This window comes from Sebastes umbrosus, chromosome 12 (genome assembly GCF_015220745.1).
Source record: "Sebastes umbrosus isolate fSebUmb1 chromosome 12, fSebUmb1.pri, whole genome shotgun sequence".
Classification (NCBI taxonomy): domain Eukaryota; kingdom Metazoa; phylum Chordata; class Actinopteri; order Perciformes; family Sebastidae; genus Sebastes; species Sebastes umbrosus.
In genome coordinates, this window is record NC_051280.1 from 17772132 (window position 1) to 17797908 (window position 25777).

The 25777-nt window shown below is 41.0% G+C and overlaps 3 protein-coding genes and 1 long non-coding RNA gene across 5 annotated transcripts in view; 1 reads left to right on the plus strand and 3 right to left on the minus strand.

Annotated features, from left to right (window-relative positions):
• itm2cb (integral membrane protein 2Cb) overlaps positions 1-1900 on the minus strand; it is a 5071-nt gene extending 3171 nt beyond the window's left edge. The window contains exon 1 of one of the 2 annotated variants that reach the window (XM_037788208.1): positions 1622-1900. In XM_037788208.1, coding sequence (XP_037644136.1) covers positions 1622-1711 — 90 coding nt within the window. In that variant the 5' untranslated portion in view covers positions 1712-1900. The remainder of the gene's footprint in view (positions 1-1621) is intronic. The other variant, XM_037788207.1, reaches the window with a different exon arrangement.
• LOC119499038 overlaps positions 1-6777 on the minus strand; it is a 25116-nt gene extending 18339 nt beyond the window's left edge. The window contains exon 1 of the long non-coding RNA XR_005209233.1: positions 6359-6777. This is a non-coding gene — a long non-coding RNA (uncharacterized LOC119499038). The remainder of the gene's footprint in view (positions 1-6358) is intronic.
• Positions 5528-9939, plus strand: hes6 (hes family bHLH transcription factor 6). Its single transcript, XM_037788213.1, has 4 exons — positions 5528-6061; positions 6166-6252; positions 6384-6465; positions 9037-9939. Exons 1-4 carry the CDS (start codon positions 5984-5986, stop codon positions 9450-9452), a joined length of 663 nt encoding a protein of 220 aa, XP_037644141.1. The 5' UTR covers positions 5528-5983; the 3' UTR covers positions 9453-9939.
• Positions 9940-13252: 3313 nt separating this feature from the next.
• Positions 13253-25777, minus strand: part of per2 (period circadian clock 2) — a 28439-nt gene continuing 15914 nt past the window's right edge. The window contains 21 exon segments of the mRNA XM_037788153.1: positions 13253-15093; positions 15095-15154; positions 15496-15646; positions 16491-16617; positions 16922-17159; positions 18018-18134; positions 18389-19353; positions 19481-19750; positions 20806-21012; positions 21158-21282; positions 21752-21929; positions 22049-22139; positions 22466-22615; positions 22870-22984; positions 23135-23288; positions 23377-23483; positions 23592-23670; positions 23952-24094; positions 24516-24567; positions 25257-25458; positions 25583-25704. Coding sequence (XP_037644081.1) covers positions 14998-15093; positions 15095-15154; positions 15496-15646; positions 16491-16617; positions 16922-17159; positions 18018-18134; positions 18389-19353; positions 19481-19750; positions 20806-21012; positions 21158-21282; positions 21752-21929; positions 22049-22139; positions 22466-22615; positions 22870-22984; positions 23135-23288; positions 23377-23483; positions 23592-23670; positions 23952-24094; positions 24516-24567; positions 25257-25458; positions 25583-25704 — 3749 coding nt within the window. The 3' untranslated portion in view covers positions 13253-14997.

Here is a 25777-nt window from a genome sequence, read left to right on the forward strand (position 1 = left end):
CGTAGGATGGACTGGAATGAGACATGCCAGATGCCCACCCACAGTCTCTCAGTCAATCTGCTGCCTCTCCCTACTACTGTTGCTATGGAGAGCGGAAGCAGGGAGAACAGATTGTGCCAGGCTCTGACGAAGATGCTGGCACGTGGCCGTCTAGGTCTATTCTTGGAGGCCTACTTCCACGCTCCATATTTGATAGTTCCCTAGCGCCCTAAGTGGGAGTCAAAACGAGAAGAATTGCGTGGAGGAGTCCCTCAGCAGAGGCGGACGTATTAATAGATCTACACACATTGGCTCTGACGCCTAGCCCACTGTCGCAGCCAATCAGAATCCACGCAGCCTTTGAGATCACGTCCTATACTTCTGTTGACGTAACAAACGGGTGAAAAAATGTGTTTGCAGAAGTGATGGATGCGTCATCATGTGGTATTCATTGTGTACAGTGCGTTGGGGGGGGGGGTGGAATGAGGTTTAGACAGGCGTACATCCATTGTGTGCCAGATATCTAATTATGTTTAACTCCTGGGAGGTAGTCCAGAAAGGAAACTAAAAAAAAAACTGGACTTACTGGGACTATCCTAAACATTTAATTCAGGTTTAAGACATTCTACAATCCCAACTCAGAGATAACAAGATCAGGCTAGATACAATTATGTGCACAATAAACTACTCTATTTATCTATGTATCTAGTAGCCCCTGCAGATCCTACTCATAGGATACAGGATTGGCTAAAACTTTAGACGAACTGGAGTATTTGCCCATATTTTTGTTCATTTTAACTCCTGACTTCTTATTAAGACAATTTTGAGAAATAAAAAGCTATGCTGCCGTTCGATCACGCCCACTGTTTATACACACTTTAATCCTGTATTTCCACTCTCAATCACAGGTGCATGCACTCTCAGGCGCTACCTGCAGGATCCACGTGGTATAACACCTCGTGACGTCACTGACTGGTGCAGTGACCGCATATAACAGCTCTGCTGTTTTTTTCATTTCGACAAAAACGGAGGCTATTTGCACGCCTACCGTCTATACTGGGAAAGGGGATTTCTCGTTTATATATGCATACGTATACAGTTATAGTACATAAAACATATGAACCATTTAGAGTAATGGTGTCATGTTATACACTGAGGGCACAATTTGCAGGACAGCCATCTGCAGTGTGTCCTCTTGGTGGCTAAACAAGGTGACGTAATGTCAACATCCCCCAGGCTGGGATGGCCTGCAATGATGTCTCTTTTCCCCTTGTTATTATAACATTATAGTACAATAAGATATCAGAAATTGTGTCCTATAACTGCACCAGCAAAAAGCAATATAATAAACTGCATACGTGGACTGATTATCAACCATTCAGTTGCATAAAAGAACACATATATTAAACACATACTGTTTTATATATGTAGAAAGAGGATTACCAGTGCAAAATCAAATCCCATCAAGTGACAATTAAGGTAATGCATGGACAGACAAATCAAACATTACAGCTAAAGAACAAACAGATTAACGTTAATCTACTTAGCTATAACCTTATGCAAAAAGGAAGACTAATGCTATATACTGAGACACCATGACATGCCACAACACAAAAACAATAGAAAAAGTGTGCAAACTCACGTGAGCCTGAGGTATAATGATCTTGTTGTCTCCATCGCTCTCTTTTTCGGGCTTCTGCGCCGAAACTGTCTGGAAAGTGATCTTCACCATGTTTGTTTGTTCAGTGTGTGTGTTTATCTCGTTAGCTGGTTTAAGTGCGCTGGTTTCATCCACCGAGCCGGGAAGATTATATAGCGGCGGAGTGAGTCTCGCCCCCGGGGCTCAGTGACCTCAGAAGAGCGTCTTCTCTGACGAACAAGCACTGTGTGGGTCTGAAGGAAAAGCCGCCTCGCCGCTGTCAAAATAAGAGTTCAAGTCCGGCTACGAAACTATATTTGACAAGAAATGCGAAGTCTGTGGGCTCTTTGATAAACATATAAATATACTTGAATGTTTAAAGCTGTTAAGGATGGAAATAAATTATTTTTACATCCCGTTTGTTGATATAAGACTTCACCATGCCCTTATTTTGAAGGCAAGTGCCTGATATGGTAGTGCTTTCCGTATTTTATTTAAAGCTGCATCTCCTCTTCTAAACCTTCTGATCCATGTTCTCAACACTATCATCCGGAAATGTAGGGATGTTTCAAACTCTCAGCCACGCCACTGGACTGCAAATAAAGTTACCTCTAGGTCACTACTACTGATAATAATGGATAATAGTACTGATTGCACATGAGCATCAGCAAGGCATATTAATGCATACAGCATTGTACAATACAGTACACTGTGTACTGTACAATGTGTGCTACAGTACAATGTGTGCCTTGGGTTTGAGTATTTTATATATGATTTAATACAGTATATAGTATAATGTAATGCAATGTAATTTGAGCATTTTGTATAGTATAAACCTATAAGATGACCTTAAAGCAAATTTTACATTTCTGAAATAGGTCACTGCATGTGGTTAAAAAGTGGGGTATTATTGCTGTAGGTAATAACAAGAAATATACTTATTATACAAACTCTAAGCTAAAGTCGAATTTCATTTTAAAAAAATTCAATAAAACTTTGAAATGTTATGGTCAAATGATCATCAGGGGATGCACCGATCCAACTTTTTTAATCCTAATAAATACATGGATATAAATGTAATTAATTTGACTTATTATTAAAATAATAAATCGTACACCAGCAACTTGGTAAAAAATCTTAAAAATTAACAGGAATTACAATTCAACTCTATAATGTATATAATATATAAACATAAAACTGAATTGAATAGATCGGCCCCATTGTCATCGATATCTGATCCAGCTATCCGATCCAGTATCGGTGCATCCCTAATGAGGTGTAATTATTTTTTCTTTTCTAACCTTACAGCAGCCATACTATCACTAGTGTACTGAAACAATAAAGCTGTAACAGTGGATCACTGCAAACCAAACTACATGTACTAGTGCATACCTCAAAATGCAAATTACACAACACGTGCAAATGTGCAGACATGGACACAGCTCTCGTCACCATATGTGAATAGCCATGACAGCGTGTCCATATGACTCACTACATACATAAGTGTTTGAGTTGACGGTGCTCAAAATATTACAGCAATACAAATCCTTCTAACGGGTGCCATTCGGCGTGTGGATTTATCTGTTTTAATTCTGAGTCGATGATACAACAATAAACTTGTCTGACAAGCTACTTACACATTATACCAGAATAGGCAATGGATACGTGTCATGAAAACTTCCAAATCAGCCTACACGGATGAGCTTTTTTTTTCTGTCAGCACTGTTCAAGGACTGCTTGTTCATTTCGAGAGGCTAAAGGCTCTTTACACATGAAAGTGATGTACTTGACAAATGGCTCATACTGTCGAATTCACATTAGGTGTTTTTTTTTACAGAGGGAGTGGAGCACTAGCCTAGTCCTCATAGGTGGACTGATGGCTCTCAATCAAGCATGAAATAGGCCCAGCTGACTAATGATGCAATGTGAGAATTAGCAGATATATGGCCTATACAGTGGTGTCACACATTAAAAGAGAGTGCTTAGGAATATTAACATTAAAGGGTAAATGTTGAAATGTTATGTTTTTGAAAGAGGAGCTTGATGTACTGAAATAACATACATGTGAAGGACTGACTATATTTTGTTTTTAGAGCAATCTAGAGTGGTTGTTGTTAGGGCTGTGTATTGGCAAGAATTTGATACGATACGTATCACGATACAGAGGTTACGATTCAATATATTGCAATATATTGCAATACTGTAAGCACATTTTTTCAGATCTAATTTTAGGAAAACTGTCATAGTATAAAGACACACTACCATGTGTATAAAATCAGAGTAAAAACAGTCACTATGTGAAATGGCTACTATATGGACTAACACAGTTGGACTCATTGGATACACAAGAGTCTCAGCTTTACAGTGATACCCAATTTATGCAATTCCAAGACTGTTTAGGGACCCCAGTATGCAGAAATATTCAAATACACCATTTTAGAATAGGCAAAAAATACATATTTGTACTGTATGCATAAAACTACAGGGTTTTGGCCCAAAACAAACAACCCATTTTTATTCACATATATTGAAGTCAGAGGTCAAGGGACCCCTTAGAAAATGGTCATGCCAGTTTTTCCTCGCCAAAATTTTAGCGTAACTTTGGAGCGTTATTTAGCCTCCTTCGCACCATGCAAGCATGACCTGGTTGGTACCACTGGACTCCATAGCAGTCTCATAGGATGCTAGTATCTTCACTCTCGCTTTAAAATTGAACCCGCTACAACCTCTGAAATACAGACTATCGTCCGGGCCGACGGCAGGCAGTCCGATTTTTAAGAGGTTAATTAAAAATCGATACAGTATTGCTAAACCTAATATTGCGATATGATTATCGACATTTTCTTACACCCCTAGTTGTTGTCATGCATTTATATCCAAGATAAATGCTTCATTATTTCCTTATTTGTGTCAGCTGTGGCTATAGAAGTTGCTGACCCTTTTGAACCCATTTTCTGGTTGAATTTAGTTTTTTTATTCTGTATGCTTATAGGTTCAGACTTTTTCCCAACTGCCATAAACCTCCTGAACTCAGACGTCTCCTCTGTCTGAGTTGAACACGTGCAATGTAAATGTGCAATAACACGTTGGTCACTTTTGTGCAATGTAAATACTGTACTGTAAATAAACGGATATGTGCAATAACATATACTGAGTGATATATTAAGATAATAAGTGATTGTTATTGCAAATATCCGTAACAGTGTGCAATAATTATATGATGCTGTGCAATAATTATATAATTATCTGACGGACACTTTGTGCAATAATCTGGCAAAACTGTCATCTCATCAATATACATATTGTATTTTTATATTTTATATTGTATTATCTTTCATATTTTTTTATATTGCACTATCTCTTTTTTATTGTATTATCTTTATTAGCACCTATGGGATTGTCACAATCTAATTTCGTTGTACTACACAATGATAATAAAGGGCTTGAATCGGAAGTTGGTGGGACAAGATGTTTGGAACCCAATTCCAATTCCATACCCAAAAATATGGAGGCCCTTTTTGGATTTTTACAACTCTCTGCAGGAACCCCTTGATGAAGAGTAGAGTGGAAAACATGAATGTCATATTACATTTGTGAGCAGCCCCTCTTCCCTTCCCCCCTTCTTTTTTCTCTCTTTAACTTATTTTTATTTATTTATTTTTTTTCATTTATTTATTTTATTTTTATAAGTTATTTTCCTAATTATCCCCCCCGCACCCCACACTGTCTTTTGTTTATTGTATATCTTTCCTTCATGCACCTAAATGTATTCTGTAACCTGTGACCCTATTGATGGGTGTGTGGGTAGGTAGGGAGGGGGATAGGGAAGGGAATTTGGACTTAACTTTGTAAACAGATCTGTTTATTTTGACTTATACATGTTTTGTATCTGTTATTTTTGTGGGATAAAATCTTTGAAAATCAATAAAACATATTTACAAAAAGAACAAAAACGATTGGGGGGACAAAAGCTTACATGACCACTGGGTGACTGATTTATGTTTTTTATCTGTATGTTTATAGGTTCAGACTGAAGTTGATGGGGACAAAAGCTAACATGACCACTGGGTGATTGGGCGGGTACGAGCGTTTGCGCGCTCTCGATGTGTCTCGTAGCACAGTTTCACCTCCATTCATATGTAAATGACCCGTCATATATACCGAGTACATGCCCCCTCGGAGCAGCACTAAGGAGCCCAGTCTTTCTGCGAGCTGCGAGCTTTGTTGGCCGCTGGGATCGCCTCGGCCATCTGTCCCCCATTGACGAGCTGTAACGGCTCTTTAGGATTACAAACCAGCAGTCAGTCAGTCCAACCACAGTGTGTGTTTCTGTTTCTGGCAGCGCCTGGGTTAAACTTTAACAACATGGCCCCCATCCGTAACACCACCACAAACGGAGCAGACAGAGGTGATAACTGCAGTGAGATCACATCTGACAGAAAGGTAAGGAAGGGCCCTATATATATGTGTGTGAAGCATTTTAATACCAATAGGTGTGTTTTTGACTTGGCTTTATAACTCCATTGTGCTTGCTGTTTGTTGTGCAGATGAGGAAACCTCTGGTGGAGAAGCAGAGAAGAGCTCGCATCAATGAAAGTTTACAAGAACTCAGAGTTATCGTGGCGGATACAGACGTAAGATACACTACTATATGCAGATGTATTTAGGCCCCTGCTTTGTCAGTGTTGTTCTTTATAATGATGATGTGTCTTGGTTTAGCTAGCTTATGTTGTTACTTACGTTGTTTTGTCACCCGCTGCTGCAGTTACAATCAAAGATGGAGAACGCTGAAGTGCTGGAGATGACAGTGAAACGGGTGGAGAGCATCTTACTCAACCGGGCTCAAGGTTACTATGTGACTATCTATCTATCTATCTATCTATCTATCTACATTGGTATATCTACGTTTACTTGAGAGTTACGCCCATTAAGAAACCGTTCGTTTGACTTTTCAACCCAAAAAGTATTAAACTTAAATTAACATTGCCATCACCATCATTCCGCCGAACAAAGTAGTTCTTTTAAAAACTGACTAACACGAATGAATATTTATGACGGTTAGTTGGTGCATTAATATTCTAATTAACTGTGCTGCGGCCCAAAGGTGCGCGTGTATGCATCTCCAACGGCTCAGCTCTCAGCCAATCAGAACAGAGATCCCCAACGTTCGTAACTGACCGTTGGTAGCTAGCTAACCTCTGACCGTTGGTTGGTAACTAACCTTCTGACTGTTGGTAGTAGCTAACTTTCTGACTGTTGGTAGTAGCTAACCTTCTGACTGTTGGTAGTAGCTAACTTTCTGACTGTTGGTAGTTGCTAACCTTCTGACTGTTGGTAGTTGCTAACCTTCTGACTGTTGGTAGTTGCTAACCTTCTGACTGTTGGTAGTTGCTAACCTTCTGACTGTTGGTAGTTGCTAACTTTCTGACTGTTGGTAGTAGCTAACCTTCTGACTGTTGGTAGTAGCTAACCTTCTGACTGTTGGTAGTTGCTAACTTTCTGACTGTTGGTAGTAGCTAACCTTCTGACTGTTGGTAGTTACTAACCTTCTGACTGTTGGTAGTTGCTAACTTTCTGACTGTTGGTAGTAGCTAACCTTCTGACTGTTGGTAGTAGCTAACCTTCTGACTGTTGGTAGTTGCTAACCTTCTGACTGTTGGTAGTTGCTAACCTTCTGACTGTTGGTAGTTGCTAACTTTCTGACTGTTGGTAGTAGCTAACCTTCTGACTGTTGGTAGTAGCTAACCTTCTGACTGTTGGTAGTTGCTAACCTTCTGACTGTTGGTAGTAGATAACTTTCTGACTGTTGGTAGTTGCTAACCTTCTGACTGTTGGTAGTAGCTAACCTTCTGACTGTTGGTAGTAGCTAACTTTCTGACTGTTGGTAGTTGCTAACCTTCTGACTGTTGGGAGTAGCTAACTTTCTGACTGTTGGTAGTTGCTAACCTTCTGACTGTTGGTAGTAGCTAACCTTCTGACTGTTGGTAGTTGCTAACCTTCTGACTGTTGGTAGTTGCTAACCTTCTGACTTTTGGTAGTAGCTAACCTTCTGACTGTTGGTAGTTGCTAACCTTCTGACTGTTGGTAGTAGCTAACCTTCTGACTGTTGGTAGTTGCTAACTTTCTGACTGTTGGTAGTAGCTAACTTTCTGACTGTTGGTAGTTGCTAACCTTCTGACTGTTGGTAGTAGCTAACTTTCTAACCGTTGGTAGCTAGTTAACTTCTGACCGTTGGTAGCTAGCTAACTTCTGACCGTTGGTTGGTAGCTAGCTAACTTCTGACCGTTGGTAGCTTGCTGACCTCTGACCGTTGGTAGCTAGTTAACTTCTGACCGTTGGTAGCTAGTTAACTTCTGACCGTTGGTAGCTTGCTGACCTCTGACCGTTGGTAGCTAGTTAACTTCTGACCGTTGGTAGCTAGTTAACTTCTGACCGTTGGTAGCTTGCTGACCTCTGACCGTTGGTAGCTAGTTAACTTCTGACCGTTGGTTGGTAGCAAGCTAACTTCTGACCGTTGGTAGCTAGTTAATTTCTGACCGTTGGTAGCTAGCTGACTTCTGACCATTGGTTGGTAGCAAGCTAACTTCTGACCGTTGGTAGCTAGTTAACTTCTGACCGTTGGTTGGTAGCAAGCTAACTTCTGACCGTTGGTAGCTAGTTAACTTCTGACCGTTGGTTGGTAGCAAGCTAACTTCTGACCGTTGGTAGCTAGTTAACTTCTGACCGTTGGTAGCTAGTTAACTTCTGACCGTTGGTAGCTAGCTAACTTCTGACCGTTGGTAGCTAGTTAACTTCTGACCGTTGGTAGCTAGCTTACTTCTGACCGTTGGTAGCTAGTTAACTTCTGACCGTTGGTAGCTAGTTAACTTCTGACCGTTGGTAGCTAGCTAACTTCTGACTGTTGGTAGCTAGTTAACTTCTGACCGTTGTTAGCTAGTTAACTTCTGACCTTTGGTAGCTAGTTAACTCCTGACTGTTGGTAGCTAGTTAACTTCTGACCGTTGGTAGCTAGTTAACTTCTGACCGTTGGTAGCTAGTTAACTTCTGACCGTTGGTAGCTAGCTTACTTCTGACCATTGGTAGCTAGTTAACTTCTGACCGTTGGTAGCTAGTTAACTTCTGACCGTTGGTAGCTAGTTAACTTCTGACCGTTGGTTGGTAGCTGGCTCACTTCTGACCGTTGGTAGCTAGTTAACTTCTGACCGTTGGTTGGTAGCTGGCTCACTTCTGACTGTTGGTAGCTAGTTAACTTCTGACCGTTGGTAGTTAGTTAACTTCTGACCGTTGGTAGCTAGCTAACTTCTGACCATTGGTAGCTAGCTAACTTCTGACCGTTGGTTGGTAGCTAGCTAGTTAACTTCTGACCGTTGGTAGCTAGCTAACTTCCTGAGCTAACGGTTGTTATTTTCTCTCCGTAGAAGTGGACGCCGTTAACCGGGAGGCCTGTGAACGGTTCGCGGCAGGCTACATCCAGTGTATGCACGACGTGCACACTTTTGTGTCCAGCTGCCCGGGGATTGACCCGACGGTAGCCGCGGAGCTGTTGAACCACCTCCTGGAGAGCATGCCCCTGAACGACGAGGACCGCCTCCGGGTGCTGCTGCCGGACACGGTGGCGGAGAGCCCCGACAGTAACAGCACTTGGTCCCGGTCTGAGAGCATGGCGTCCCCGGCCCCCTCCTCCACCACCTCCTCCACCGATGACCTCTGCTCTGACCTGGATGAGACGGACTCCGAGCAAAGTCAGGTTTCCTCTTCAGAGGAGGCTGACAGCCAGGATGTGTTGAACTCGCCTTCGTTAACTTACTCCACGTCAATGTGGAGACCATGGTAGATCATTAAAAAGGTCAAAGGTCAAAGGTCAAAGGAATAGCATGATTTAAACTACACTAGATGATTTAGGATGTTTTGTGGTGTAGGCACCAGTACATGACAACTTTGAAACTTGTTGAAAGGCACCTGAGAAGCTCTTTGTGGAACTACAATTAAACTAAAAATGTATTTAATAAATAAAGTATGTAATTAAATCTGTTTTGCAGAGGTCAGAGACTTGTAGGGTCTTCATTTGGAAGTGTATTGGCCTTGTATATGGGCCTGCCTTCAGTGAAGGGGTAAATGCATATGTAAATATTTACTTGTTGAATATGAATGGGATGTATAGAAGCTATAGCTGTCCCCACTAGAAATGCATTGTTAGTCGTGTGTGTAAATTATTTTGTATTTAGGATGTCTTTTAACTTTGTATTTATAAGTGACTTTAAGTAGGCTACCTCATCTTGAGTTTTAAACTTTTCAATAAATATCTTTTTTTGACTTTTAAATTATATTTGTGCAGCTTCTTCAAATGTAAAATGCCACATTTCACACACACAAGGATCCCACTATCCACCCACCCACGGCTGTTTTCAAGATATTAGTTATTACTCTGCAATTGTGAACCATTTGTGTGTGCACGCTCTCTCCCTCTCTCTCCAAGATCCCTTAGCACATCGTAGGCATTTGTGAGGTGTGAAATGAGTAATCCACTCGCTCCATATATAGGCCTAGTTGAGGAGTTGACAAATGGGTTTTATAACTCCACTTGACTTCAGCTTTTTTTTTATGTTACAGTTTTAAAATAACATGGGAACAAATAAGTTGCTCAGTCATGGAAATAGGCTCTTAACTAACAAAGCCCCCACCATCAGGTTATCAGTTTCCCATTATATCGTACTGTTTTACACTGTATATGGGGCTTTCATGCAGGGCAATTACAATCAGGTCTTTTGCCAAATAGTTCAGTGCATATATTATTTTAAATTTGCTAACAATCTACCACTAACATCTGTAAATTACCGTCCTATACTAGGAACCCCATACTATCTCACATACACTTTTAAAAGCTTGTGTGTCTGCACCCTCAGCAGACATGACCTCTGAGAGTCACAGACACCGTTCTGCCTCCGCACATTCAGCTGCTACAACTACAAATGAATAAGAAAAGACAGCAATCCTGAACTCACTCTTAACCCATTTCTAGTCAGATGGCTCCTCATGCTGTTCCTGTGATTTCCAAGTGTCATTTCTTACACTTTCTTACCCATACTGAGAGGGATCTTTGGTGAACTGACAAGAAAATGATTAATACAGCAAGCATGAGATTATAGAATAGTTAGGGATGCACCGATAGCAATACCTACCACTACTACTATTACTGATCCGATACCACTGTTTAATTAATAAGCTGTATGCCTCACTGTGTGGAAATGACTGGGATCATTCTTCTATGTCTAACCAACATCAGGCTTGATTTAAACATTACTCTCTTAACTTTGTAAAACGAAATGTGACCAATAAATATATAGATGTAAATTTAATTAATTGGACTTTATTATTAAAATAATAAATCGTTCACCAGCAATTTGGCAAAAAATCTTCAAAAGTAACAGGAATTACAATTCATGTGTAAACCTTTTTAATGCAGCAACAATTGGTCAAAACTTAAACAGGAATTAAAATTCCAGCGTATAATGTATATAGTATATAAACATAAAAAATAATTGAATAGATCGGCCCCATTGTCACCGATATCCGATCCAGTATCTGTATATCCCTAAAAATAGTAATATCTCCAGTGTTGGGAAAGTAATTTCAAGTAATTCTGTCTGAGGTAACCTACTAGTACTTTGGGGGTCTATTTTATGCTGTATATTCCAACCCCACTACTTGTAGGCCTACTTGAGTATTTCCATTTTGTGTTACTTTTCTTTCTTTATTTACTTTACTTTATTAATTTACTTTATTTATTTTACTTTACTTCATATATTTATTATATATAAAGTAAAAATGCATTTGTTTTAATTTTAATTAATTAATTATTTATTGTTATTATTATTATTGTGTATTATTTTGCACAATTTAAGATTACACAAACATGACAAAAAATATACAGTGCAGGGAGAGGCAGAAAAACCACTGGGCTTATTTGAAACCTCCACCTAGAGACAAGATTAATATAAAGAAATAATATGACTACAAACAATTATAAAGATAGATATATATATATATGCACACACACACACATATATATATATATAAAAAAGGCAAGGAATGTGTCATATCTGCTTTATACTTCTACATCACCACATTTCAGAGGGAAATGTTGCACTTTTTACTCCACTACATTTTTGATAGCTATAGTTAATAGAACATTGGGACTTTTGTAGCACAAAATGCTGCTTACAAATTAATGTCTCAACGATGATAATAATAATCTAATAACATATGATAATATGAACTTTTTGAAAGGGGACATTCTGCATAATAAGTAGATTGTAGGCTATATACGTACATTGGTAGTATACTACTTTTACTTCTAAAACAACAACATCTGAACGCTCTGCAGAGATTTCACTCGACATGACTGGATGCCGAACTTGATTCAGTCCGTCAGACTGCTCGCTGGAGACCAAACCGGATTAGCGGATCTCCAGAGGTGCAAATGAGCGCTGCAGGAGGCCGGTTTGTTCATGTAGTCCAGGTGTGAACTGTGGAGAGAGGATGGGGGTCGCTTTGATCCGGCCTGCTGAGCCGTGGACTGGAGGATCTGGCTGTCTGCAGAGACAAGACACCACATTACATCCCAGCTATTGTTCCAGTGGTCGGCTCAGACACACATTTGCATTGGGAAGGTGAATGTCACGACTTCAGGAATCAGGATGGAGAACAAATTGCATATTTTTTTAAAGTGCAACATTTCCCTCTGAAATGTGGTGATGTAGAAGTATAAAGTAGATCACACACATTTCTTGTCTTTTTTGATATATATATATACTTAAAAAAGTAAAATAAAATTATTATATTATCATAAGGAAATAATAAGAATATATAATATATATATATTATATATAATATATATACATATATATATATATATATATATATATATATACATATAAATAAATATCTTAATAATTGTTTGTCATCACTATTATGTAGTAATGTTATTTCTTTGTATTAATCTTGTCTCTAGGTGGAGGTTTCAAATAAACCCAGTGTTCTTTCTGCCTGTCCCTGCACTCTATATTGTTTATTTGTTGTCATGTTTGTGTAATCTTAAATTGTGCAAAATAAATAATAATAATGATAATACTACTACTACTACTACTACTACTAATAATAATAATAGTAACAATACATAAATAAATCATTAAAATAACATATTTTTTTATTTTTACTTTATATATAATAAATATATAAAGTAAAAAGAAAAATAAATAAATGATATACCAGATTCTGGTATATAAATATATATATATATATATATATATATATATATATATATATATATATATATATATATATATAATATAATTTTTTATCATTTAAAAACGTATTTGCAGGAGCTGTTGAAGTTACATTGTCATTCAGTTAATGTCTAAATCTATTGCTCCCTCCTCACCATTTGTCAAGCATCGATCTTCTGCAAACAGGCGACCACTTTCTAAGTCGTTTATCCTCATTAATCGACCATCGGCCCCATTAACAGCTGCAAACCTGAGTGAGTCATGTATTTGTCCAATTTAAACTAATATGCGCAAACAAGCACTGAAAAACGTCAATGCAAGACAGTTTTATGCAAACAACACACTTAACGTCACTGTAGCCTCAATTCGGCAACATTTTATTTAGAGAAAATTTAACAAACATAACAAGAACATTCATCATCAAAAATAAAAAATGTGCATTTGTTGTTGTCAGTTGTCTGTTCAAATGACAGAATGACAAAGTAAGGAAAAGTTGCCAGTGAGAGCTTCAAAGTGAAGGAAAAGCCCTCCACACAGTCACTTGACATCTGTCTGAGCTGCTTTATATCCGTGCAATAACCCTAAACTTCCACTTCTGAGGTGACCACACAAAACGGTAATGAGCTTCAGACACTTCCACAGGATGCTCAGGAGGCTCTTTTCCATATTTATGAGGGGCAACATCAGACCATTTCAAGTGTCATGTGGCACACTTTTAAAACTGCATGGGGAAAACATCAATATTCTCTTCACTTTATGTTTATCACCCACCATAAACAACTCTAGTATTTTACAGTCCATGGTGGGATTTGTCCTAATGTTCGCATTTAAAAAAAATAGTATTTACAGTCAGTATTCCATAAATAACTTACAGAAACAATTAGTGCATGTAAAAATATATATATATATATATATATACAGTATGTTCAGAGTCAAAGACTGTTACAGACATTCACACGAGTCTTTACATGAGAGGCAAGTTTCACAGCTGATACTGAAATAAATGCTGAGTGGAAATATGCATAAAGAATGAAAACTTAAAGTTTCATTAGGTAACATGTGACGCAGGCGGCTGGGAAAATGCAAATTTCTAATGATACATTTCTCAGAAACAATATATCGTGATGGGTTGGTGAGTAGCTTTACAGTATGTGTTTCACCCTGATTGACCTTTTCTCAGGGCAATTGCTTTCACCACCTCCATCATGCCTGCAGATCAGTAACAAATAGTATTTTATACTACTTTATTCTTCTACTTTGCTTCATTTCAGAGGGAAATATTGTACTTTTTTTGCAATGCATCGTATTTGTTTTTCACTACTTTTACTTAAGTGAAGAATCTGGTACATGTTTTCCAGTGTGGATGGAGGTGGTGAAATGCGTCACCCATCCATGCCTGCTCGCTGCTGTATACAGGCGCAACTTTGTATTTTGCACTTTAATTTCCTATCAGTCACTAAATGCAACAACCAGCAAGTCCTTTGGGAAAATACAGCAGACGTACAGGAGTCTCACTCGTGTTTTTCTCCTTCTTCCAGTGCAGCCCACAAAGTGCACTTGTGCGTTCATTTGGTGTTTGATGGCTATGATGACTGAAACTCAACTCCACCTGTTCTCACCACATGCTGACGTACAGTAGCACAATGTTGTTGTAACTGAGAAACTCACGTCACAAAAGGCTGAATTCATTCATTTACCGCAGCAGTTAGAACACCGCAGAGCCACTTCCTGCCATGTGTATGGAGCAGCCTCCAGATGGTTGGTGTGTGTTTGACCTCTACTATTAGCACATATTGTGTTTCACTTGTCATTGGGCTTGGCATCTCCTGATCAGTGCATATGCTGCTTTGTTAAGTGCTACACAGAAGCAGATCGTGACATAGTCACAGAGTCCAGCACTCGTATGTTCACTTTCTACAAAAGTCTCGACTGTTTGAGACAGTTTTTGTCGGACATCTAAAGAGTAAGACAGAGACGGTGATGAAGAATGTTGTAGGAAGAGCAAAGGTCTGTTAAGATGCTTCATGTAAAGTAGGTCCCTCTTCACAGTGGTGCTGATGAATGTCGCCATGAAAGTCAGGAGGAGTTTATTGTCTAGCTGGTTGTGTCTGAGAGAGCATTTGAGGGCTCCTCCCTGGGCCTCCGCAGGCAGCGTGTCTCTGTTTCACTGATGTCCAGGTCTGGCTGATCCTCTGCCCGCTGCTGCTGCCGCCGCTGCTTCCTCTGAGGCGCCGTCACAGCAGGAGCACGCCTGGGCAGCACGGACAAAAGGAGAAGTTGAGAGGTGAGGTTTCAATTTGACTATATTTGAATATAGCCAAAACAAAAAAAAATAAACAAATATAATCCAAACACATAACAGATGAACTCTGACCAACATATATACTACAGTCATATATTTAGAAAAATAATGTTTTCTTAAAAGACCATCTGCAAATTACTTTCACCAGTTTGATATAATCTAATGTGATGTGTCTAACTAACAATAGTAAATAAGCCAAGAGTGTAAAACCATCTCAACTAAAACCCTGATTTTCCACATATTATTATAAGCCAAACTCAAATGAAATTTATTAAAAAAGGTCCCTCTACCTTGATGTCTATCGCCCTGGGCAGACCTCCCCTCTTAATCCAGGGGTGGACCTGCATCAGCTCCTTCTTCTGCTCCTCTGAAAAGCACGGCTGGTTCTTCTGCAGCAGCCTCAGCTTCTCTCGGTCCTCTCTGAGCACTCTCTGGATGTCACTGCGGACACAGCAAACACACAAACACGCCACATTCAATACTCCACCCAACAGTCGGATCTGACAAAAACTTTATGAGGCTGGGGTTTGCAAATGAGCGGGTTGGACGATGTATTCTTAATGTTGGAGAATCACTAACTGTGTAAACAACAATGCATTGATTTTCTGTCATTATCTCGAGCTATTAAAGTCACTGAAACCTTTGATAACCATCTACAATCAAGTTCACAGTCTAATCCAGTGTCAGGCTCCTCTCACCTACTGACTGTGTAAAGGTAAGGGGGCCCTCTAGTGGTCAAAAACTGTCCCTGCAACAATCATGCTTCCAGTTGCTGATTCTTGTTTCAATGGCCCAATACCAATGTCCCCCGAGGCCTCTATAGGCCCTGACACACCAAGCCGACAGTAGGCCGTCAGACAGTTTGGGGCTGTTGGTGAGAATCTGTATGCCTAGTAGGCTGATAGGAAGAGTTATTGGTCCTCCAACAAGTTATGTATTTCTAAATGCAGACAATGTCCACAGATAAGCTATCATAACACCTTTCTGATGTTTTGTGTCTCCTGGCTGCACACACATCTTCCTGTGTCTATAAACAGGAAACTTGTCTATTAATGAGGAAAAGAGGAGGGTTCCTCCGTCTGGATGCAAGTTTTACCCTTATCCTTCCATAACAAACAGAGGGTTGATAAACTAAATCAAACAGTAGTTGCTAAAGGGCCATTATCCAACTCCTCACTGGCTACGCTCCTGTCCTCCCACCCACCGCGAGGGCAGCTGATAGGTCATCACGACCTTGTCATCTGCGTTCGCAGTGAGCAGCCACAGCGGGTCATGCAGTACTTACTTGATGAAGTGTTCGCTCTGGTCCATCTCCACGGGCCTTGCCTCACTGCCGCTCAAGTGACCTTTGACCTTCTGGCTGTTCTGAGACGAGTCCACGCTACCAAAGTAATTGCTACTGTTGTTGCTTCCTGAAAAACATCCAAAGAGCACAGTATTAATACTTTTGAAACAAAGACTTTTACTACAAAAAGACAGTATCATTAAAGGGCAAAAATCATGTGCCAGTGGTTGCTGTTGAAAAAAGTAGTGAAGGAGGTTACCAAAGTAAGCTAATCAATAAGGTTATTTATAATGTGAATGCCAGCACTATCTGAGTCAAAGTTAGCTGTGCTAAGTTTGGAAATAACTGAAAGGGTTAGTTCTGACTTTTTGAAGTGGGGTTGTATGTATACTCTCTCATCATATCTATAAGATTGAAACTTAAGTCCCAACCTGTTCCACTGCCGGAAGTCCCGCTGGCTGATATCCTGCTTTTAGACGTCCCACTGTTGGACGTCTCGCTGTTGGAAGTACCGCTGGCTGAAGTTACACAGCCGTTGGACCCTGAGCCAATGGACCCCGAGGTGGCTGAGCCGGTGCCTGAGCAGGAGTCCTCGTGGAGAATAATGTCCAGCATGTCGCTGGACAAAGAGTTTGCGTCGCTGGTGTTCCCGTCGCCACGTGAACTCGCCTGCAAAAACAAAAACATTGAAGCGATACTATTAAAGAGGAGCTGGACTTCAAAGCTTTTGGCCAGCAGGCTGTAGTACTTCCTCCATCTCCTGCATCTTTGTGATACAGGCAGGTGCAGCATCATTGGATGTGTTGCATCCCGCCTCTGCATTTTTAGACTAAACTGGGAGTATATTACTGCAGTGAGCATGGACAATTGTCCATCTCACCAATCACCCGGTACACAATACCATGTGATTACAATAGCTACACAATAAGGCTGAGCATAGTTAGAAACACGACAGTGATTCTGATCAGTCTGCATTTGATTTAAAGTTTGGCAAATCATTAAATAAGAGCATGTACAACCAATTTAAGAGTTTGTGAAAACATGATTGCATTCATGTTTAACAAAAGATGATTTTTTTTGTGGTCCTGGTCACATTTCAGTATAATACAATACAGATAAAACAATAAGTTGTTCTTTTGATGATAACACTGGTTGGTTGCTAATGTTAATGTATGGTTCAAGCCTTGGTTTGGTTCTGGCATGCAAAATCAAAGAGTGTATGTATGTGCAGTCATACACACAGTACTGTGTACTATAATATGTTTTCGGTGTAACTCTGTAGACATTTTAGGTAACTCAATACATCACTTGTTTTCATGAGGTCAGATTATGTCTTTTTAAAGTCTCATGCTTAAAATTCATGTCACTCTTGGCAATAGGTTTTACTGGATAGACAATAACATTGCAATGTTAAAAAAGCTAATCATTGAATGAAAAAAAGAGAAACTGTTACAGTCATAGTTGACATATAGAATCAGGGAGGAATGGGATTGGAGAAGTGTGGAGGTTTTCTGATGATTTGCTTACCTCTTTGCTGCAAGCCCTCAGCCTAGAGCACACTTTATCCCAAGACAAACGCTCACAGACACTGGGCGAGCCCTCGCAATACAACGGTCCAGGTGCACCAAGGAGACTGAGAGACGGCTAAAGGGTGTGAGGGATAATAACATCATGTGTTAAAACCCTGGGCCACATTTCATCTAAACTTTCAGTCTAGACTGACTTGACTTTACACATGGCATAGCAATACAATAGCAAAAAAGTGCTGCACGTTAATACTGTGAATGATGTGGAGGAATCACTGTGACATTGGCAATTTACCCACAATGATAAAGTTCAGCGAAGCATTAACATTTTAGGAAAGGAAGAGGAAAGCAAACAAAAAGAGGTTTGTTTACCTGATTCAGCTCCCTCTCCTTGGCCTGGCTGTCACTTGCTCCTTTCTCCCTTTCAACAGTGTTATTCCCTTGTCCTCCAGAGGAGAGCACGGTGCTGTCCTGCCGGTCCACAGACAGCTCCAGCTCCAGCAGGTTGAGGGGTGAGCTGCAGCGAGACTGGAACAGGGGTGGGGACCCCGGGCCTCCACCTCCTCCAGACTGCGGCGTAGAGGAGCGAGACTGACCCTCCACCACGGGCGCCTTTGAGGTTTCCGAGGATGGAGGGAAGTAGAACGACGGGGTCTGGTAGCCCGCTTGAACAGCTAAGTGGTTTTCTGTGTTGAACTGGTTCTGGACACTGAAGGAAGGTGGAGCTGTGAAGGAGCCCTGGTCTGGAAAGGCAGCCTGACCAAAAGGCTGTAGTTGGGTGGGGAAGCCACCAGTGGCTGCGTGGTACATTTGCTGTGGAGGTGGCAGTCCGGGGGCCATTGGAGGGTAGGGCATGGGCAGCATTAGAGCCACAATGGGGGTGACCATGGGGGTGATCATGGGGGTGACCATTGGGGTGACCATGGGGGTGACCATGGGGGTGACCATGGGGATGGTGTAGGGAGCAGCATGGATAGGTGGGGGACAGGCAGGGGCCTGAGTGCCCTGATTGTCTCCAAAGCCTTGTAGAGTGGCGTCTGTACGGGGATCCATGGAGCTGGCTCCGGGGTAAACCTGGAGGGGGTAGCCTGGCATCACGGAGGGGTAAGCCATGGGAAATGCTGACTGTGAGGTGTCAGAGCGTGACCAAGAGGTCGGGTTAAGGCCGTGGGTTAGGAGAGGAGGCCGCAGATGTAGTCTGTGATGGGACACTGTGCTGTCCGACGACTCCATCTTCTTCGCTCGCTTTGACTTGGTCTTCTTATTCCGTGTGCCTTGCCGCGCCGCGGGCTCTGCACACGGTCCACCCCGCTTGGAGAGTCGAGCAGCAGGTACAGCTAGAGGTTAGAGAGGATAAAAAAATTAATTATTATAGATAGAAACTACAAAAAAACACCCAAGTTGTAATAAACTGTCATTATCCTTTAAATGCTTTTGGTATGTCAGTGTGGTGGTCATAGGTACCATCGTTGGCGATCTGCTCTCTCGGGCACTCCAGGTACTGAGAGCAGTTTTCTTTGAGCTCCGCGAGTCCTCGATGTTCCCTGAAGTGATACAGAAAGGTCTGCTCCTCCTTCTGCGTATGGGCGGCCAAAACCTGCTTGGTCAACCCCAGTTTTTTATAGGACTCCCTCTGCTGACTGTGAGGTGAAACAACAGAAAGAGGAGCCCGAGGCCAGAGGCTCTGGCTGGATTTCACCGTCTGTCCTGTTCCTTGGACATCCTCTTTGATCTCTGTATGTCAGAGGGTGACAGTGGGAAAGGACTTTAACACGCTCTAAAGCAATGAGAGGTGGAGTTTTATGCAACACAGCTGTTTAGCACTGGCAGTGACAACGACAAAAGCAGGCTTGAATTGGCACATTAACGGACAACATTGAATACAACGCCTTAAAAATGGGAAAAATCGTTATTGATTTTTATCATTTTCAAAAAATGTTAAATAATGCAGTGAGGTTCAAAGTTGTGAAACAGCAAAACATTATACAGTATATTCCAAGGTGGTGAATTACTGTTTATATACGCTTTATATCAGAGTAGCCATTGAACCAGCGGCTTCTTCTTTTATTATCGGTTTTGCCAATTGTGTCCATCTTCATCACTATTCCAGTTAACACTGTATTTTGCATTAAAGAGGACATATCATGCTTTTTGACTTTCCTTTAGCAACTGATTGCAACTGATATACCGCGCATTCTTTAAGTTTTTAGATTAAACTGAAGAAAAATCTTATCACCACCATTGCAGTTATTTGAGACGCGACCCAATAACCCTGCAAACGTTTTGTGCACATTGAGAAGAACGAAACATTTGACACAGTTGCTTTTTTCTGTGTTTGAGACACAAGCTGCTCAAGCATCCACTGACAACACAAACATACACATAGAGAAAGAAGCGCGGACACATACAGGAGTAAAGTTGGATTTACAGTGCTGTGAAAAACCATTTGCCCCTTTCCTGATTTCTTCTGTGTTTGCATATGTGTCACACTGAGTAGCTTCAGATCTTCAAAAAGTAGCTGATGATTGAAAATATACAACTGTGTCTGAGCTGAAAATTGACGCAGAGGAGAGTTTGAAAATATGTAACACTTAATGCAGTTATTGCTGCTAATTATGTTTCGCCGTTTGATAACTTTGTTTCTTATTTGAATTAAATGATAAACTATGTTACAGTATGTTAACTGTCTAATAATACATTTTGTCTGAAGATCTGATATCTTTGTGTGATAAATATGCAACAATAGAGGAAATCAGGTTGAAAGCAAACACTTTCTCACGGCACTGTACCTGACTGTGGTTGAGGTTTCTTGTCCCCAACATGCACTATGATGCTACTGTAGCTACACTGGCTGCTTATGGACGCCACACTTTCTGGTTTGTTAGGTACAGGTAAGGGCAGCGAGGTGCCCACTACCGCTGTGGTCGCGTCACTGGACTTTTTGTCTCGAGCATCCAAAGCGGAGAGAGCAGACTGATTCCTCAACAAGGCTGGTTCTGCCAAAGAGAACAGAGAACAAGTGATACTGACTGGCATTGTAGAGGCTGAGAGAGAAGTTTAAAGGAAAGGCCGTAGCTTTGTTTGATAAGGTGACAGTGTTTGCTGTCTTTCCTTGGTAGGAACTGGAGTGGTGACACATACCTTCAGACACCTGCATGCTGTTAGGTCCCTTCGGTTTGTCCTCATCGGAGTTAGAGGACGTGGTGTTAGAGGAAGACTGGCACTTCCTCTTCATTGGGATGGGAACATTACAGCTCTCCAAGTACCTACAGGAAACACAACAACACCAAGGTTATAATCAGTAAAATTTACCCGCGGGTGTTTTTCAATTGTATGTAACTTTGTTTCACAAGTCCCCAAAGTCTGTGATTTTCCTAAAAATGTGTTATGTAGCGCCCCCTAATGGTAAAAATTGTCAAGATAAAGCCAGATTTAAAAAAAATAAATGGCAATTTATACCTATAAGTGCTGTTGTGAGTAGCATAAAGGGACAACAACGATATCATTTTGTTATACATACTGTATTGTAGAATTATAAAAACATTAACCTTGTACCTTGTTCCTTTTACCTTGAAAATCAATGCATTCTAATAGCAGGTTTATTTTCCCCGTTAGTGGTTTTAGGTATACAGCGACCCATGGCAGTTCTCGTGTTAAATGTACAAGGCTGGGTACAAAATGCATCTTACACAGGATCAAGGCTACCATTCCTCAAAATCGTGTTCATCTCCTTACCTGACAACACTGTCCAGACAGCTGATCTGCTGGTAGGAGTAGACGGTCTGATCATTTAAGGCTGTCTCCTCCTGGGAAGAGGACCGACTCTCCTCCATAGTGGCACCGGTCTCCTTCAAGTGGAGGGGAGCGGCTGAGTCTTTGGGCCGCACCACCGCTGAGCTCTTCTGTACGGACTCTACTGGAGAAATGCCAGGAGTTAGGGGCTACTACAGGATGAGGTCTTTATTACTGTCTCAGACACACTATCTCAACTATTTACACACAAATATGCAGGTAATTGTCAGCTGGACTTACTGCCATTGCTTTTCTTGATGTCTGGTTTGGTTGTCTGCTGCTCCTGGCTCTTCTGAAGATGTATTCCTTTACAGATTTCCTGAAAAGTTCGCTGTAAAAATAGAGACAAAAGACTCAAGAGTCATCTGATATATGTGTAATTTGTAATATATAATATGTTGGTAGGACATTTTACTAAGATATTTCAATCCAAAAATACAGCAATATAATAGAATAAATTGAAACTCAACTTGGTTATAGGGCTGGGCGATAATTCAATATGATGATTTATCGTCTGAATAATGCTGAATAATCATGTCATGGTCAGTTATTGTGTATAAGTTCAACAACCCAGTATCTTTCCTTGCCATATCATCCTGTAGCAGGACTACATGGGCTGGAACACACTGTACTAAACTGTATTTGGGTTTTACTCACCGGTCTGGCTTTGCCGTTCACTTCCTCCTCCTCCTCTTGTCGGGTCTTGCTCCCGCTGTCGTTGAGGCTCTCGCTAGACGAGCTCATGCCCACAAGGTGGTCATTTCTGTTCAGACTGCTGTAGCCACTGGAGCTGCTGTTATGGACCGGCTGATCACAGATATAGAGAGGGAAGAAAGGTGTTTTTACATTTTTCATCCTGTTGTGTTGTGCTTTTTAAATTTGATTTGTTTTTTTTTTTGGATATAAGATGTTGCTCTAATCCCTCAGCTGTACACAGCATTAGCATTTGCATCTGCATCGCTGCTAGCTTCTATGATTTATAATGGCTTAAATAAACTACCCCTTCTTCTACAATCAATACTAGGTGTGCTTGATTTCTATACATCCTTATCCTCTCTCACCTGCAGCAGGAGCCGATGGATCTGCTCAGTAATCTCCTGGATGTCAGAGTCCATGGTTTTCATCTCACGGACGGTTGAGACCGGGGCCACAAAAACGTCTTCATTCACGGGGCCCCTGGTTATCAAAAAGCACATCAGCAGATCAAGATGTGTCCAACAGATACTGGTTCATGAATGAAACACTGTGAAATTCATATCTATTCAAAGACTGGCTTATTGACATTCACTATGTCAGACCGTATATCAGCAAGACAGTAATACTCACATGCGCACTTTATGTCTTCCGATAACGAAGGAGACTTTGCGGCTCCAGGGGTTGACGAAGCTGGACCAGCTGGTGTCAAGAATGATGTATTCTCCGTTTCGCACACGGAACCGGATGGACGAGTGGTCAAATGGTTGTCCTGCGAATTGAAGAACTGCAGAGAAAGCCAAAAATATCATAGTCAGATTGTGATTGGGACAGATTTAAGAAATTCGGAAATCTGTTTAATTCTGTGAACTCACTCTTTTTGTGAATAGCCAACATAATCGGTCGGTCATTGGGATGAAGGTGGAGGAGGATTGATGTGCCAATCAGGTCCTGGGGGAGGTACCCGAGGAGAGGAACCGCTCTGATGCACACAAAACACATCGCTATGTTAGTTGGCAAGCGACAGCACCAATCCTGTTCTCCTCTGATAGTTGGGTGATTTGTGTGCAAACATCCCGCAATGACTAACCTCTCATCCACATCCTGAAACACACAGCTGGGAGTGTGCGTGGTGGTGAAGATGCGTTTGTCTGTTGGATTTCTGGGTGCTTTAAGGAAGAAAAAACATTTTTAATTATTAAAACTTGTGATTTAGGATTTGGGGATATATAAACAAAACTGGCTTGACTACATATCGTCTACTTCAGGTTAACAATACTTGTCCCAGATCTTAATTACTCGACCGACAATTTGACCATTTTTGTAAATGTGTTTAGTCCAATATACAGTACAGTATAGTGACTGAGCAGTACGAAACAAATATGAACTCCAACAGCAAATTCACAAAGTGTCAAAATGACTGAGGACCTCCTTTAAACATTGTTCTTACCATCATAACCAGAGTGAACTCTCTCAGCCAGCAGGAGGCAGCAGAACTGGTCGTCAGCATGTACTGTGTCTTGGACCTTCATCCGGTAGGGCGTCATGCGGAATGGATAGTACTGCAGATTGCCCTCACACTCCTTACCACTGCTAGAGATTAGTTAGAAGAAAAGATAAATAAAAATAAGGATTACTTGTTCAATTAAACTACAAGTTTTCACAAATAATCTCTGTCCAGGTGTGGATTTTAGATTTCAAGTTATTGAACACAAGGGGGCAGTGTTTAGCTACAGGATTAGATTGAAGGTTTGATACAAAGAAGGGTTTGGAGTGAAAGAACAATTACGTCAATGGAAAGTCCTAACAAGTACAGTAAGGTGTGTATTTGTGTCCGTCTGACTATATGTATAACACTGGCCTGGAAAAAAGCATCTGCATCACAGTTCATAAGGACATGATGTCACAAACTAATTGAAAAACATCTAGAGTGGAATGACGGTATGAATATAAACTACAAACAGGTAGGAGCAGCAGATGGCCTGACGTCACGTTTGAACCAACACACACCCACCTGATACGACAGAAGAAGGACTTCTCCTGCATGCAGTCAGGCGGCGAGGACTCTGAAACGGGAAAAAATAAATGTTTTAATTCAAAAGCAACAGGATCCGGCTGAATACTAAATCGAGGTCTTGGCTCCAGCAGGTGATGGAAGATTAAATCCATCCACAAAACATCAGGGAGGAGCGCAGCGCTGCACTTAAATGCAATGAATTTAAACAGAGTCCAGGCTCTGGAAGGAAGTTGGTGCGCGAGCCAAAATGTTTCCAGTCGTATGTTGGACAAATCACAACAAATTAAGTGCAGCTCTGATGTGTAGAAAAGATTTAAGGTCATAGACCAACAAGTCAATCTGGGGAGAAGATATAATGACCTCTCTGAGTTGCCGAAAAGAAAGAAGGCCTTGGGCAGTTTTTGTTCTTCTGTGAACTTCTAGTTCAGTGGCCGATGTTGCTTTAGCACCTGAGACAGCTCAGTTTGTTCCACCCAGCTTGACTGAACGGGGCAATCATCATCAGTTTGATGAAAGAAGAAGGTCAGGTCAACTTGAACTTAATGCACCACGTTGATGGCAGCATGTGCTTCACTTGACTTGTCACCAGGCTGACTCGCTATCCAGGGGTCTCATTCACAGCTATTTATATCTCCAATACATTTTCAGAGTGTGACAGTGTCATCTTCCTTAACTACTACTATGATCTATCTTGAGTATTACACTGAGACACCGCGTAGCTGTTATATATGTACCCACCTGCTCCAGTGCACATGCTCCAGGAGGGCAGGCGGTACGGTGTCGTGAAGCTGTAGAACACACTGACATCCTGCGGCGTCAGGAACTCCACAAACTTTCTGTTCTTGAACACTTCTCTTTTGCAGTTGAGGATGGAGGCAGCCTGATCAGAAATATAGACTATCCTTCCTGTGATGAGAGACACCGCCACTGCAAAAATGTCCTGTTGAGGAGACAAAATCCAAATCAATTTAAGTATTTTTGTTCACAATCTTCACACCAGTATATATATAGAGCTAAAATAATTTAAATATTTCTATTAGTTTAAAGATGATTCAGTGACTCACGTTGTTTTTGAGGGTGTATTCAGAAGTAATGCTGTCTATCTCCTCTATCGTATAAGAGGATACATCCAGGCCTGAAGGTTGACTGTCATTGGTCATCAGCAGCTGGTAATACTCCTCATTGGCTGCAACACATAGATAATGATTTTTATTAAAGTCTGGTCACAACATAATATAAAATACAGAATAGATGGTATG

Excerpts from the sequence above, each read along its gene's own strand:
- hes6 (XM_037788213.1), top strand. The coding sequence starts at position 5,984 with ATGGCCCCCATCCGTAACACCACCACAAACGGAGCAGACAGAGGTGAT. Across the intron at positions 6,253-6,383 it reads TTATCGTGGCGGATACAGAC|TTACAATCAAAGATGGAGAA; the intron begins GTAAGATACACT and ends CCGCTGCTGCAG. Across the intron at positions 6,466-9,036 it reads CTTACTCAACCGGGCTCAAG|AAGTGGACGCCGTTAACCGG; the intron begins GTTACTATGTGA and ends TTCTCTCCGTAG.